General features: G+C 41.7%; 1 protein-coding gene across 6 annotated transcripts in view; it reads left to right on the top strand.

Moving 5' to 3' along the window:
- The window catches only part of SPATA18 (spermatogenesis associated 18), a 55916-nt gene that overhangs the window by 20721 nt on the left and 19176 nt on the right, over window positions 1-16019 (top strand). For all 6 annotated transcript variants that reach the window (XR_011502236.1, XM_070505891.1, XM_070505892.1 and 3 more), the window contains exons 2-4: window positions 5199-5304; window positions 5435-5550; window positions 7195-7307. Coding sequence is in view for 4 of the 6 variants with exons in the window: in XM_070505891.1 (XP_070361992.1) it covers window positions 5199-5304; window positions 5435-5550; window positions 7195-7307 (335 nt within the window). In the remaining 2 variants the exon portion in view is untranslated. The remainder of the gene's footprint in view (window positions 1-5198; window positions 5305-5434; window positions 5551-7194; window positions 7308-16019) is intronic.

Here is a 16019-nt window from a genome sequence, read left to right as displayed (position 1 = left end):
TCTCTCTCATTAATTTTTTTAGAGGGGGCTGGTTGAGACTAAATTCATCTCATTTCCCACTAGTGCCGTGGTTCTCAATTTTGGTTTCACATAAAAATCATCCAGAAAGCTTTAAAAAAATTTCAATAACCCAACGCCTCACACTAGAGCAATTAGAATTTCTTGGAGGAGGAGCTCAGAAAGCTCCTCAGGTGAAGGCTTTTTTGAAGCTTCTCAGCTTCTTCCCACTTCCTCCTTCGGGCCTCATCTCTGAAATCTGGACCTACTGTTATTATAGCAAGTAGTACATGGTTTAGCATTTATTTGCATGTTTATTTTGGACTGTAAAGTCCCTGAGGGCCAAAGACTATCTCATTCAGCATTGTGTCCCTAGCATCCGGCACATAGTAGCCGCCTCCGTAAAGATTTGTGAGAGCATAAATGCACGAGTGAAGCAGAGAATAAGCCATGCCCTTCTGCTTCTTGAAACCATCTCCTCTGGCTTCCTGCTTCTTCTTCATCTTTCCTCCCGGTTGTCCCCTTATCTCTTACTGCTCTTGTTCTGTTTTCATTCACTGGCCCTTTTTCCTCAGCCCTCTGCCGAAATAGCAAAATTGCCCGCTGCCCTGCCTTCAGCCCTCTCCGCACTCTATACTCTTTCTGGTGATCTCATCTTTGCACCTGGCTGCCACTCTTTCCATCTGCTGAAGGCTTGCAAAGCCACACCTCCGACCCCTACCTCTCTTCTGAGATCCAGATTATTTTCCAACTGCTTGTGGTAAAGCATTACGATTGAGAGCTCAACTGCAGTGCCAGAAGCTTCAGGAATGGGTTTGGTTTCCAACTTAACCACTGTCTCTTCAAGATCTTCGTTTTCGTCATTGGTGAATTTGAAATGGTGGCTGGTATCCAGTTTGTAGGGTTGTTTTGAGGATTAAATGAAGCAGTGTATTTAAAGCTCTTACCACAGTGTCAGCCTGGCATAAAGCAGCTGCTCAATAATTGTTAGGTACATCTCTATATGAAGGTCCTGCAGAACCCCTAAACTGCTCAAAAACGGTATTCTCCCTCTCACACCTCTTCCCTGTTCCCAAACCTTCTGATTTCCTCTTGAAATAATGCTAGAATCAGTGGGACCTTGGCTGACACAGATGTTATTTGGGGCTGCCAAGGGGACCCTTGGCATCTCCACAGCCCTCAGCATCTCTCACCCAGATGATTACAACTGCCTACCTTCCCACCAGACTTGCTCTCTAATGCAAACTCTATCTGGTCGGCTCCTGCCAGAGTGATTTCTGTAAAATGCAAAGCAAATCTGACCATGTCCTTCCCATCCTCCTCTACGTGCCCCATTAAATCTTTCAGTGATGGGATAAAGCCCAGATCTCTTCATGTGGCAAATAAAGTCCTTCATTTCTTCGTGTCTGGATCCCACATTCCACTTCGCCCGTAATATGCCTTGCTGCTTCTTGCCTTGGTACCTGCTGTTCCTCCTCTTGGAATGTCCTTCCCTCTTTCCTCTCACCCCTCACTGGAGCGTGTTTTGCTCCTTCTACAGCTCACTATCCACCTAGGGCACCTAATAAACTCTAAGGTAATCATTTATCCCCCGTACGTTTCCCATTCACCAGCCCACTTCCCCAGCTGGCGAGCTCGTTGACAGCAGGCAACTTTTGACATTTTTTAAAATGTAGCTTTGATTCCTGAGCTGCCGCGCCCAAGGCCTTACAAATAATAGGAACTCAGTGATTTACGAATGAACACACTTTGGGAGTCTGCGCTTTAGAATTAGGAGACAGTATAATCAGTTTACATCTTTGCTCTATTGATCTTGCGTGAGTGGTTGTTTGGTAGAATAATGTGACTCCATTGCAACTTGACTATCTTGTGCAATCCTTTGTGTTAGAAGTTGCAGCATGTTGTGACATGTCTTGGGAACAGGAACTGTCTGACATAGTATAGTTTCTTCTGTTATTTAAGTTGTGTGTACAAACTCATTTCACAAACGTTCCTTTGGGCACCTACTTTGTACCAGGCCCTGGGCAAGGCATAGCAGCATAGAGTAATAATACTACAATAACACTCTAATTATGTACCTCCTTTACTCTGCACCTAAGTTAGCTCATGAGATCAACCACCTTTTAAATATGAGTAAACAAGGCTCATATTTAAAATGTCTTTTCTAAAGGAATATAGCCAGTAAGTGGAGAACCAGATTTGAACCAAGGTCTGCCTTATTCCTGAGCCCACTTCTACTTTCAATACCATATACCACCTTGTGGGTACCAATTATTGGACACCTTCTGTCTCTGAGGTGCTGGATATGCATTATTTTGATTTGATTTTCCTAACACTCTGCAAGGCATTATCCCCATTTTCCTAGAGAGGAAATGGGCTCAGAAAGGTTGAGTGCCTGTGCAGGATCACACAGAACTGTGGCAAGCGGCAGAGTTGAGATATTCACTCGGGTTGGCTTGCCTCCCAAGCCCTTTCTCTGTCCACTTAGCATATGGCATGATCTAGCCAGAGGGCAAAAGTCTGTAAGAGGGGAATTGAAGTTCCCTGTGGTAAGTGCAGGAGTAAAACAGCAAGGGCAAGGAGCTGCTGGTTCAAAGAGGAAGAAATGGAGATAGCTGTTCAGGCTGTGGGTTCCAAATGTTCTGATCATGCCAATATTATGCTAAGTCATTCATTCATTCGTTTGTTCATTCATTCGTCAAATACTGTTTGGCCCTTCAATTTGCTATGGATGTTAGTGGCAATTGATATAAACATGAGCAAGATAGTCATTTTTAAAAAGAATTCATGATCTTTTAGGGGGAAGGGGATAGACAGATGAGACAGAAAAACATGGCTGCAACAGAAATAAGTACTGCAACAGAGCTAGTCACCGGGTACTGTTTACCAGGCATGGGAGGTAAACCAGCAGGTCCTCCAGGTCATGAGTAGTCCGTTCCATCCAGGCTCCTCACCAGGCCTGCACAGCCTTCCAGGATCTGTCCTGCCAGCCTCTCTGACCATTTGAGCTTCTGCCACGTGCACCAAGGTTGTCAAACTCCTTCCTGCCATAGGGCCTTTGCCCTTGCTGTTCCCACAGCCCGGCGTGCTCTCTCTCCAGTGCTCTACATCCAGGACTTAGATCAAACATGTCCTGCTCAGAGAGGCCTTCCCTGACTGCCCTCCCCATTCACTCTTTGTCACATCATCCAGTCTTCCATCTATTCCAGCACTACTTGCCATCTACAAGTCAGTATAGTTTATTTTTTTATTCGTATTTTTTTTGAGGAAGATTAGCTCTGAGCTAACTGCTGCCAATCCTCCTCTGTTTGCCGAGGAGGAATGGCCCTCAGCTAACATCCGTGCCCATCTTCCTCTGCTTTATATGTGGGATGCCTGCCACAGCATGCGGTGCCATGTCCGCACCCAGGATCCGAACCGGTGAACCCCAGGCTGCCGAAGTGGAACGTGCATGCTTAACCACTGCGCCACTGGGTAGGCCCGAGTCAGTAGTTTAGTGGTTAACAGCGTGGGCTCTGAGCCAAGCTACTTGGGTTCCAATCTCAGTTCTGACATTTTTCTAGCTAAATAAACGTGGGCAAATTATTTAACCTTTCTGTATCTCAGTTCTCTCATCTGAAAATGGGAATGGTAACAATGGTACTCCTATCTCACAGTGTACTATTGGGGATTAACTGCGTTACATATGTAAAGCATTAATAGTGTCTGGCATGTAGGAAGTGTGTAATAAGTATGAAGTGAGTGAATCGTCTCGTTTTTTCATCCATCCAATACATATTGAGTTTGAATATTTAGAGACTATCGAATTATTTTGATTTAATTTTCCTAACACTCTGCAAGGCATTTTTCCTGCAGAAGAAATGGACTCAGAGAGGTTGAGTGCCTGTGCAGGTTCACACAGAACTGTGATAAGCCATTTCCCTTGTTGACACAGATATGCATTTTACGTGTAAACTTTTGCCCAGAGGTCATCCAAACTTCATCTCTTCATTCTAATTTCTATCCTCCTTGAACCCCACTTTCTGTCTCGGTTTTCATAGCGCCCAGGAGGCATCCACGGCTAGTGCCTTATTATGGCTTGAAATGACACGTAAATCTATGCATTTTTCCACTCACATGATTTGTTTGTTGCTTGTAGCTGTGTTCCTTCCTTTAGAGTTAGAATCAATTAGAGGTTTGGCTAATGAGGAAATGGTAAAAGCTCACCAAACAGATGATGAAAGCAGAATACTAGATAGAAGGCCCACCTCTTGGCTTCTTCATGTTCTGTTCTTGTTGCGTAGAATATTCTGTAACCACTTGAACCAACCACTCCTTTCCCCATTTTGCCTAATTGCTTCTCTACCTGGATTTCTCTTCCTCTTAGAAGACTTCCCTGACTTTCTGAGACAGTGGGCTCTTGAGTAAACCTTGTCCTCACCCGTCTATAAGACTTATTATTCCCCTGCAGGGTACCTGTCTGCTTTGCTGTCTCCCCTACTAGTCTGCATTGCCATCTGGCCTGGGCCATCATTTTTGTCTTATTCTCCATTGTATCCTCAACCAAGCAATAACTTCTTACTATTAATAATTAGTGTTCTTTATGTACATATTGAACTCAGATAGAGGACAAGAACCAATAAAGCAGGTAAATTGGGAGATGGTGATTTGTATTGTGTTACAAAAGATCTATTCACTTTATTAGGATTTTTTGCAGGGTTCCTTTGAGTAGGGAGTCAGGGTTATTGCTATTAAAACAACCCCAAATCTCAGTAGCTTAACACACACAAACTTTCTTGATTTTATCATAGTTCAATGCAAGTATTCAGTTAAGAGCCTTCCAAATCCTGTGGCTCCACCATCCTTTATGCCCTTGGAGTCCTCTGCTGGGTCCTCTGCATTTTCTGGTAGATGCGGAAAGATAAAGAAGAGACTCACTCAAGAGGTTTTTCTTCTGGGTCACACCTGGAAGTGGCATATATCACTTCCCATCCTGGGGACCAGAACTCAGTTATGTGGCTGCACAAACTGCTAGGGAAGCTGGGGAAAGTGGTCTAGCTGTGTGCCCAGAAGGAAAGGGAAGTATGTTTTGGTGAATACACAGCAGTCTCTGCCCCCATCCCAGAGCCAGAAGGCCGTCATATAAAGTGAGGCCCCTGTCTACCTGCAGTGGGTCCCAGAATAAAGGAATTGCACTGATGTCTACTGTTTTGGCTTTGCAGACAAACTCATGTGATCAAAATCTAAATCAATGCCTTGAACTCATTGAACAAGTTGCCAAAGTGCAGGGACAACTCTTTGGGATCCTCACGACCACAGCCCAGGAAGGTAAGAGTGGCCTGTGCTTTCCCACCACCTCTCCCTCCTTTTCTGCCTTTTCTCTCTCTTTCTCTGTGCTCCCCGCCTGAGCTGGTGTGGCTGGATTTCTCTTGCTGACCTGACTTGTGGATTCTTCTAGGAGGACATTACGATGGTGTGGAAATAATCAAATCGCGCCTTTTGCCTTGGCTGGAGGCCTCCTTTACTGCTGCTTCCCTGGGAAAACCTGTTGACAGCAGGGTCCCCTCTCTACAGGTAAGGATGCTAAAGGATCACCCTTGGCTTTCAGCACCCTGATCAGGCTCTGGGCACTGAGACATAAGTAAGATATGGTTTTTACCTAGTGAGGGGCTCAACTCTGCCTGGGGAATTGGGACAAAGCTATAAAGGTGAGTTTCTATTTACAGTAATATGCAGCATAATGGATTGAGTTTTTTCTTGAGACAGACCTACATTCAAATCTCAGCTTTGCCTACTTACTAGTGGTGTGACTTCAGGCAAATCAACGAGCCTTTGTTTCCTCAGCTATAAAAAGGACCCCATGGGGGCCTGGCCCAGCGGCCCAGTGGTTAAGTTTGCACGCTCTGCTTCTGTGGCCTGGGGTTTGCCGGTTCGGATCCCAGGTGTGGACCTACGCATTGCTTGTTGAGCCATGCTGTGGCAGGTGTCCCACATATAAAGCAGGGGAAGATGGGCACGGATGTTAGTTCAGGACCAGTCTTCCTCGGCAAAAAGAGGAGGATTGGCAGCAGATGTTAGCTCAGGGCTAATCTTCCTCAAAAAAAAAAAAAGGACCTGAGGATGGTCTAATCTGGGACATTGCTTGCCCACACTGGGCATTAAATAGCAACTTTTAAATGACAAATGTCACCCAGACAGTTAGGGTACCGCAGGGGCTCAGAAGAGAAAGAGATCATCAAATGGGGGAAAGCTTGGTATTCTGAAATATTGAAATTAATTGGAAACTTCCAAGATAAGAAAAAAAACTCAATTCTGGTAGACTGACAAAGAGTCTTATAATTTGTGGTTGATGTCGGTGGTTTCCATGGAACAGTGTCAGTGTTTTAACATTTGAAGACTAGACTGGAAAGAGAACATATACCTTGCTTTAGGCCTTGGCATCCTTATATCTGACTAAGCAAAGCATTGGTAACCTTGATTTTAAATGTTTACATAGATTTACATAAATTCCTTTCTAAAATTAAAGCATTTAGAGCAGGCTGTCCTAAGGAAGAGGGCCTTATCACATAGTGGCTGAAGGGTTCCTACTTGGAGACACTGGACAGAATTCTAGTCTATCTTCTATGGTCCTGGGTGGGTTGTCTAACCTGTATATCTCAGTTTCCCCATTTGTTGAATGGGGACAGTGCTTTTACTGACTTAATAAGATTGTGAGAATTAAATGTGATAAGCATGTGAAACAGCTTGCATGTGGTGAGTACTCTATAGATTCAGTTGTCATTAAGCAGATTTTTCCCTGGGGATTTATGTATGCTTCTTAGATTTTTACCCCCTGTGAGTGTTCTAGATATAGAGATATAGGATGATATTTCAATGTCTTTTTAAAAAATTGAGGTATAATTTACCTACAGTGAAATCTATAGGTTGAGGAATTTTGACAAAGGCACATATCTGTGTAACTTATACCCTATTTTAACATAAAACATTTCCATCATTTCAGAGCTACTTCCCTGTCACCTCCCTCCACCCTCAGGGCAGCCACTCTCCTGGTTTTCATTGTGCTAGATTAATTTTGCCTGCACTAGAACTTTATGTAATTGGAACCATACATTACATGCTCTTTTATGCTTGCCTTCTTTTGCTCAGCATAATGTTTTTGCAATCTGTCCATGTTGTTTCATGTATTCAGACTAGTTTTTGATTTGTGTATCATTCCAGGACACGTTTGATAAGGAGAGACAGAAAGAGTCTGGTGTTCGGGAGCGGGACATACAACAATTAGACTTTGAGTTGAACTCAACTCGTAATCAACTCAACCAGGTTCAAGACGAGTAAGAGGAATGCAAGTTATCTTTTTCCAAAAAGAATTGCTTGTTCTTAATTTAATTTTTAAGCTTGAAAAGAGAATAATGGCTCGTAAAAGTGTAGACACTTACAAATAAGTAATATGGGTGTGTGTGTGTGTGTGTCGGGAGTCAGTGTCTCTGAATTTGGGGACAGGATATCTAGATTATGTTATCATCCCTAAGACCCTGATGCTCTCAGCTCCATTCCTGGAGCCCCCGCTTCTCCATAGAACCATTATCAGCCCATATTTATAAGTAGGGGAAGATTGTTACATGGAAATCTATCTTTTTGGAGGAAAATAAAAGATGCCGAAGGGGAAGGGTTAAAGGGAGTGAAAGAACAGGTAAAGAGAAACATGAAGATAAAGAGAGTGAAAGTAAGATGCAGCGGGCTGCATTTGTCTGTCAGTTGTAGTCATTTAGGGGTATATTTGCGTGACTGAGAGAGCAGACCCTATAAAGAATGAACAATTCAAGATTTTGGAATAACTATTAGATACAAAAAATGTATTTAAAAAAGTTAAGCAATGCCAGGCAGCAACAGATATCGGATGTCTGCTATGTGCAAAGCCAGGCTGGCAAGCTTAGGGAATCACTGAAAGAAAATTGCAAACTTTGCATTTGTACTTGAGAAGATAGACAAATGTGTATGAAGCTGCACTCAACACACCTGACAAAAATCCATCAAGAAGGCGTTTCTCCTACCACCGCATTGCTCCACTGCTGACATGTACAGGACAGCACGGAATTCTTTTTTCACTAGTTAAGACGTGTGATGGAATAGGGTGTGGCATTCTGCCCTTTTCTCTGATGAGCTTTCCTTCTAAGGAAAACATCTCGACTGATTTAGTTTTGCTTGATTAAGAAAGTAATGCAAATTTCCTTCTCAAAATGCACACACAGATAAAAGTATAATGATGAAAATCACCTCTTATCTTCTCCCTGTTAACATTTTGAAATATTTTGCCCCAGACGTTTTTCTTGGTGTGTGCTTGCAAGCATACACAGTTACCTCCACACACCCCCATCTTGAATGAGCAGTTTTATAGCTGCCGAAGTCAAAATTTACAAAAGTAATGTGCAAAAAGCATAATTCCTCTGAATTTCTGCAACTTAAATTTCAACGAATGTCAGCTGATTTGGAGTGGAGTGAGGAGAATCCTTAAATTTGTCACTTTTTTTTCTGGTTTATTGTAGTCCCTTTTGTGTAAATACTCAGTTAATTCCAAGTTCAGACTTCTGCGAGGGGCTGCGTTTGCCCTCTCGAGGGGTCTCATTGCTCCCCCTTCCTTACGTTGGTATCTAGGGGCGGAGGGATGCTTGCATGCTCTCCTGGTCCTGGAGGAGAGGGGCTTTGGGTCTTGCACTGCCCTCTGGGTTCGTGCTGCCTTGTTTCCACCCGGGCACTAGAGTCTTGTGCTGAGGAGTGCTAAGTTGTGACTTGTCTGGTTTCCTGGGGCACTGGCTGCCACTGCTGCTGATGGCCAGGCTCCTCCATTTGCCTCTAGTTGTGAGGCAGGGCTTTGAGATTTTGCTGGTTCTTGACTTTTATCAGCACCAGTAGGAGCCAGGAATTCCTATCTCCCTCTCTTATCACTCTGGCTCTGTAGTTTCCTATAAGGAGCACCATGGGATAAGAAGAGACTATGACTGCATGATTTTTTTTTTAAAGTTAATTTTTATTGAGTGTATGATAGTTTACAATCTTGTGAAATTTCGGTTGTACATTGTTGTTTGTCAGTTGTGTTGTAGGTGCACCCCTTTGCCCTTTGTGCCCACCCGCAACCCCACCTTTCCCCTGGTAGCCTCTAATCTGTTCTCTTTGTCTACATTTTTAAATTCCTCATATGAGTGGAGTCATACAGAGATTGTCCTTCTTTGTCTGGCTTATTTCGCTTAACATAATTCCCTCAAGCTCCATCCATGTTGTTGTGAATGGGATGATTTTATTCTTTTTTATGGCTGAGTAGTATTCCATTGTATATATATACCATATCTTCTTTATCCAATCATTGGTTGATGGGCACTTAGGTTGCTTCCACATCTTGGCTATTGTAAATAAGGCTGCAATGAACATAGGGGTGCATGGGAGTTTTGGAATTACTGACCTTCAAGCTCTTTGGATAGATACCCAGTAGTGGGTGGGTCATATGGTATTTCTATATTTAATTTTTTGAGAAATCTCCATACTGTTTTCCATAGTGGCTGTACCAGTTTGCATTCCCACCAGCAGTATATGAGGGTTCCTTTTTCTCCACAACCTCTGCAACATTTGTTACTTTTTGTTTTGGTTATTTTTGCCATTCTAATGGGTGCAAGGTGATATCTTAGCGTAGCCTTGATTTTCATTTCCCTGATGATCAGTGATGATGAGCATCTTTTCATGTGTCTATTTGCCATCCGTATATCTTCTTTGGAGAAATGTCTATTTATGTCTCCTGCCCCTTTTTTGATCGGGTTGTTTGATTTTTTTGTTGTTGAGTTGTGTGAGTTCTTTATATATTATGGAGATTAACCCTTTGTTGGATATATGACTTGCAAATATTTTTTTCCCAATTAGTGGGTTGTTTTTTATTTCAATTCTGTTTTCCCTTGCCTTGAAGAAGCTCTTTAGTCTGATGAAGTCCCATTTGTTTATTCTTTCAATTTTTTCCTTTGTCTGAGAAGACATGGTGTCCAAAAAGATCCTTTTAATACTGATGTCAAAGAGTGTACTGCCTATATTTTCTTCTAGAAGTCTGATGGTTTCAGGTCTTACCTTTAGGTCTTTGATCCATTTAGAGTTTATTTTTGTGAATGGTGAAAAAGAATGGTCAATTTTCATTCTTTTACATGTGGCTTTCCAGTTTTTCCAGCACCATTTGTTGAAGAGACTTTCTTTTCTCTATTGTATGCCCTCAGTTCCTTTGTTGAAGATTAGCTGTCCACAGATGTGTGGTTTTATTTCTGGGCTTTCAATTCTGTTCCATTGATCTGTGCACCTGTTTTGTACCAGTACCATGCTGTTTTGATTACTGTAGCTTTGTAGTATGTTTGAAGTCAGGGATTGTGATGCCTCCCGTTTTGTTCTTTTTTCTCAGGATTGCTTTAGCAATTCGGGGTCTTTTGTTGCCCCACATGAATTTGAGGATTCTTTGTTCTATTTCTGTAAAGAATGTCATTGGGATTCTGATTGGGATAGCGTTGAATCTGTAGATTGCTTTAGGTAGTACGGACATTTTAACCGTGTTTATTTTTCCAATCCATGTACATGGAATGTCTTTCCATCTCTTTATGTCATCATCCATTTCTTTCAGAAAAGCCTTGTAGTTTTCATTGTATAGGTCTTTCACTTCCTTAGTTAAATTTACCCTGAGGTATTTTTTTTGTTGTTGTTGTGATTGTGAATGGTATTGTGTTCTTGAGTTCTTTTTCTGTTAGTTCATTATTAGAGTATAGAAATGCTACTGATTTATGTAAGTTGGTTTTATACCCTGCCACTTTGCTGTAGTTGTTGGTTATTTCTAACAGTTTTCCAATGGATTCTTTGGGGTTTTCTATATATAAGATCATGTCGTCTGCAAACTGCAAGAGTTTCACTTCTTCCCTCCCTTTTGGATTCCTTTTATTCCTTTCTCTTGCCTAACTGCTTTGGCCAAAACCTCCAGTACTATGTTGAATAAGAGTGGTGATAGAGGGCATCCTTGTCGCGTTCCTGTTTTCAGGGGGGTGGCGCTCAGTTTTTGCCCATTGAGTATGATGTTGGCTGTGGGTTTGTCATATGTGGCCTTTATTATGTTGAGGTAATTTCCTTCTATCCCAATTTTGTTCAGAATTTTTATCATAAATGGCTGTTGGATCTTGTCAAATGCTTTCTCTGCATCTATTGAGATGATCATGTGGTTTTTACTCCTCAGTTTGTTGATGTGGTGTATCACATTGATTGATTTGCAGATGTTGAACCATCCTTGTGTCCCCGGTATGAATCCCACTTGATCATGATGTATGATCCTTTTGATGTATTGCTGAATTTGAGTTGTGAAAATTTTATTGAGAATTTTTGCATCTATGTTCATCAGTGATATTGGCCTGTAGTTCTCCTTTTTTGCGCTGTCCTTGTCAGGCTTTGGTATCAGTGTGATGTTGGCTTCGCAGAATGTGTTAGGAAGTGTTCCACCCTCTCTAATTTTTTGGAATAGCTTGAAAAGTATAGGTATTAAATCCTCTTTGAAAGTTTTGTAGAATTCCTGAGGAAAGCCATCTGGTCCTGGGGTTTTATTCTTTGGGATGCTTTTGATTGCTGTTTCAATCTCCTTCCTTGTGACTGGTCTGTTCAGATTGTCTGCTTATTCTTGACTTAGCTTTGGAAGATTGTAAGAGTCTAAGAATTTATCCATTTCCTCTAGGTTATCCATTTTGTTGGCATATAGTTTTTTTGTACTATTCTGTTATAATCCGTTGTGTTTCTGTGGAGTCTGTTGTTATTTCTCCTCTTTCATTTCTGATTTTGTTTATTTGAGCTTTCTCTTTTTCTTTGTAAGTCTGGCTAGGGGTTTATCAATTTTATTTATCTTCTCAAAGAACCAGCTCTTTGTTTCATTGATGCTTTCTACTACCTTTTTTGTTTCAATAGCATTCATTTCTGCTCTATTTTTACTATTTCTCTCCTTCTGCTGACTTTGGGCTTTGTTTGTTCTTCTTTCTCTAATTCAGTTAGGTGTAGTTTAAGATTGCTGATTTGGGATTTTTCTTGTTTGTTAAGGTGTGCTTCTATTGCGATGAATTTGCCCCTTAATACAGCTTTTGCTGTATCCCATATGAGTTGTTATGGCATGTTATCGTTTTCATTTGTCTCCAGATATTTTCCAATTTCTTCTTTAATTCCTTCAATGACCCATTGCTTGTTCAATAGCATATTGTTTAGTTTCCAAATCTTTGTCCCTTTCTCAGCTTTTTTCTTGTAATTAATTTCTAGATTTATAGCATTATGATTAGAGAAGATGCTTGTTATTATTTAAATTTCTTAAAATTTATAGAAGCTTGCCTTGTTTCCCAACATACGGTCTATCCTTGAGAATGTTCCATGTGCACTTGAGAAGAATGTGTATTCTGCTGTTTTTGGATGAAGTGTGCTATATATGTTTATTAAGTCCAACTGTTTTAGCTTTTCATTTAATTCCACTGTTTCCTTGTTGATTTTCTGTCTGGATGATCTGTCCAATGATATGAGTGGGGTGTTGAGGTCCCCTACTATTATTGTCTTATTTTCGATATCTTCCTTTAGGTTTTCTAATAGTTGCTTAACAAAGTTTGGTGCTCCTGTGTTGGGTGCATAGATATTTATAAGCATTATTACTTGATGTAGTGTCCGTTTGCTCATTATATCCTGACCCTCTATGTCTCTCTTTACCTGCCTTATCTTGAAATCTACTTTGTCTGATATAAATATTGTGACACCTGCTTTCTTTTGTTTGCCATTAGCTTGGATTATTGTCTTCCACGCCTTCACTCTGAGCCTGTACTTGTCACTGGAGCTGAGGTGTGTTTCCTGGAGGCAACAGATTGTTGGATCTTGTTCTTTAATCCATCTTGCCACTCTGTGTCTTTTTATTAGACAGTTCAATCCGTTTACATTGAGGGTGATTATTGATGCATGAGGGCTTAATGCTGTTATTCTGTCATTTGTTTTCTGGTTTTCCTGGATTTCCTTTGTTTCTCATCCTGTGTGTTTTGGCCTACCCATTGACTTCTGCAGTTTCTTGTGCTGCGTTTCTTAGCTTTTTCCTTATTTATTTTTTGTGTCTCTGTTTTGTTTTTTAGTTTAGTGTCTACCCTGAAGTTTGTATTCAGAATCTCATGCATAACATAGTCCATTTTCTGATGGCCTCTTATTTCCTTAGCCTAAACTGATTTAGTCCCTTTCCTCCTCCCCTCCTAAGTTATTCTTGTCATCTCTTATTCCAACTTGTGTTGTGAGTTTGTGGTTAAAGTGACAAGATTGTCTTTGTTTTTGGTGTTTTCCTTCCCTTTATCCTAATGCTATAGCTGTATATTTGCTATCCTATTCTGATTCTATCTGTCTCCTTACTCTGTGTTTTGTGACCCCTTTCTCCCTTTTTTTCTTTTTTCAGGTATGAGAGCCTTCTTGAGGATTTCTTGTAGAGGAGGTCTTGTAGCTACGAAGTCCCTTAGCTTTTGTTTGTCTGGGAAAGATTTAATTTCTCCCTCATATCTGAAGGATATTTTTGCTGGATAGAGTATTCTTGGCTGAAGATTTTTATCTTTTAAAGTTTTGAATATGTCATTCCAATCTCTCCTAACTTGTAAGGTTTCTGCAGAGAAATCCATTGAAAGTCTGATAGGGGTTCCTTTGTAGGTTATTTTCTTCTACCTTGCTGCCCTGAGTATTCTTTCTTTGTCATTCACTTTTGCCAGTTTTACTACTATATGCCTTGCAGTACCTCTTTTTACATTGGCATATCTAGGAGACCTGAAAGCTTCCTCCACATACATTTCTCTCTCATTCCCTATATTTGGGAAGTTCTCTCCTATTATTTCTTTGAGCATGCTTTCTGCTCCATTCTCCTTTTCTTTGCCCTCGGGGATACCTATAATTCTCATATTGCATTTCCTCATTGAGTCGGCTATTTCTTGGAGATTTTCTTCATTTCTTTTTAGTCTTAGTTCTCTCTCTTCCTCTGGCTGGAGCCATTCAACCTATCTTGGATTATGCTGATTTGCTCCTCTATGGCGTTCACACGGGCATTCAGGGAATCCATATTATGTTTTATTTCTTCCATTGTATTTTTCATCTCTAGCATTTCTGATTGATTATCCTTTATAGTTTCAATCTCTTTTGTGAAGTAACTCCAGAACTCGTTGACTTGTTTCTCTATATTTTCCTTTACCTCACTGAGTTTTTTGATGATAGCTATTCTGAATTAATTGTCATTTAGTTTACTTATTTCTGAGTCCTCAGGACATAATTCTGGGTGCTTGTTTTCCCTCTGGTCTGGAGATTTGATGGACTGATGGATGCTGGAAGATGGACGGGTCTTCCCCATTGTGATAGGTTGCAGTTACAACCTGTCATCACTAGGAGGGGGTTGAGAGCTGCATATTCTGAGGCCTCTGCCTTCAGCCAAGATGACGCAGCGCAGCACAGGTTGTGACGGGGGTGCTGTCTCTTGTGTGCAGACCTGGGATTCCCAATCAGCTCTTGTTATCTGCTTTCCTGAGGTCTTGGCTTGATGAGGTCACCCCATATGAAAACTTTCACCCCGTTAGAGGGCTTCCATCTGGGCTGCAAGGGCCCTGAGGAGTCCTGGGTGATCCTGCTGATGCATGGCCCCTCCCTGACTCCTTCCCTTGAAGAGCCTCCTGCAGCATCAATCCCAGTCTCTAGGGGAGGGAGCGAAGTTCTCTCTTACGCCATTCTAGCTCCTCCGAGGGGGGCTCCAGCCTCTCCACACTCTGTCGTTTGGCTGCTGTGGGTCTCTGAGGATTCCTGTGCTATTAGGATATTTTTTGTTGGAATATCGTTGCTCCTTTTTGTTGTATGTTGGAGAGGAGAGAGTCCTGGGCACGCTCACTCCACCATGATGCTGATGTCTCTCCCATGACTGCATGCTTTTAAAAAACATTTTATTTGGAAATTATTTCAAACATAGAAAATTTGCAAGAATAGTACTCAAAACACCCATACAACCTTTCATTTACCTTTTGCCCTGTTTTCTTTACCATTTGTGTGTGCACTCTCTGTCTTTACACACACTGCCCCCCCCCCCCCCACATTTGAAAGTTGCACACAGGGAGGTGCTTGCTGCTTTACCCTGGATTTCCTAGAGTTTTGTTTTTAACCCACCTGTGATTCTTATTCTATTTTTTATTCAAGGCATCACAGATAACGGAGGCTGTTCCTCACTTTCTATGGTAGTCAGCTCTCCTCTCCTTACCCTGCCTACTTGTCTCTAAGGCCAGGGTGCTACCTGTTGTGGAATAGGTGGCCCATCCAGGAAGCTTCACAATGTCTAACCTGGTGGAGACTGGTTTGTTGTGACTCATTTCCAAAGGTGAAAACTCCAGTGCAGTGCTGAATGGGGACAGGTCTGCCCAGGTTTGATGAACCCTAGACGAGGGAAGACCACTAGATTTTATGCCTGGACTCTGGTTGGGAATCTCACCTGTCCTCATTTCTATATCCAATCTATTAGACTATCCTGTTAAATCTATCTCCTAAACATCTCTTACACTGGTCCCTTTCTTCTATTCTTCTACCATTGCCCTTGATACCTGTTGCCTCAACCAGTTGCCTTCCAACTGGCTACTCTGCTTTCATTCTTGTGCTTTCATTCTCTGCTACAATCCATTTTCCACACAGCAAATATTCAAAGCCACCCTCCTGCTTAAAAGCTGTTAGTAACCTCCTTTTACACTTCGGAGAAAATTCTGAACTCCTTCTCAGGGCTCTCACAGCCCTCCCTCTTCTCATACCAGGCTCCCCTCATCTAGTCTACTGTCTACTTCCTCACCGTAAGGCTTTGCTTTTTCAGAAAAATGGAAATCTTCCACTGGCTTTTTGCATGGCTGGCTCTTTATTATGCTTGAGGTCTCAGCTTAAATGTGACATCTCAGAGTCTGTGACCACCATACATTGAAAGATCTTTCTTCTCTTCCTTCTTTAATTCTCTTTCACAATGATCTAGGAATAGCACTTAC

The sequence above is a fragment of the Equus asinus genome, chromosome 3 (assembly GCF_041296235.1).
Source record: "Equus asinus isolate D_3611 breed Donkey chromosome 3, EquAss-T2T_v2, whole genome shotgun sequence".
Taxonomy (NCBI): domain Eukaryota; kingdom Metazoa; phylum Chordata; class Mammalia; order Perissodactyla; family Equidae; genus Equus; species Equus asinus.
The sequence above is the reverse complement of the archived record's forward strand: the minus strand, read 5'-3'. Positions and strand labels throughout refer to the sequence as shown.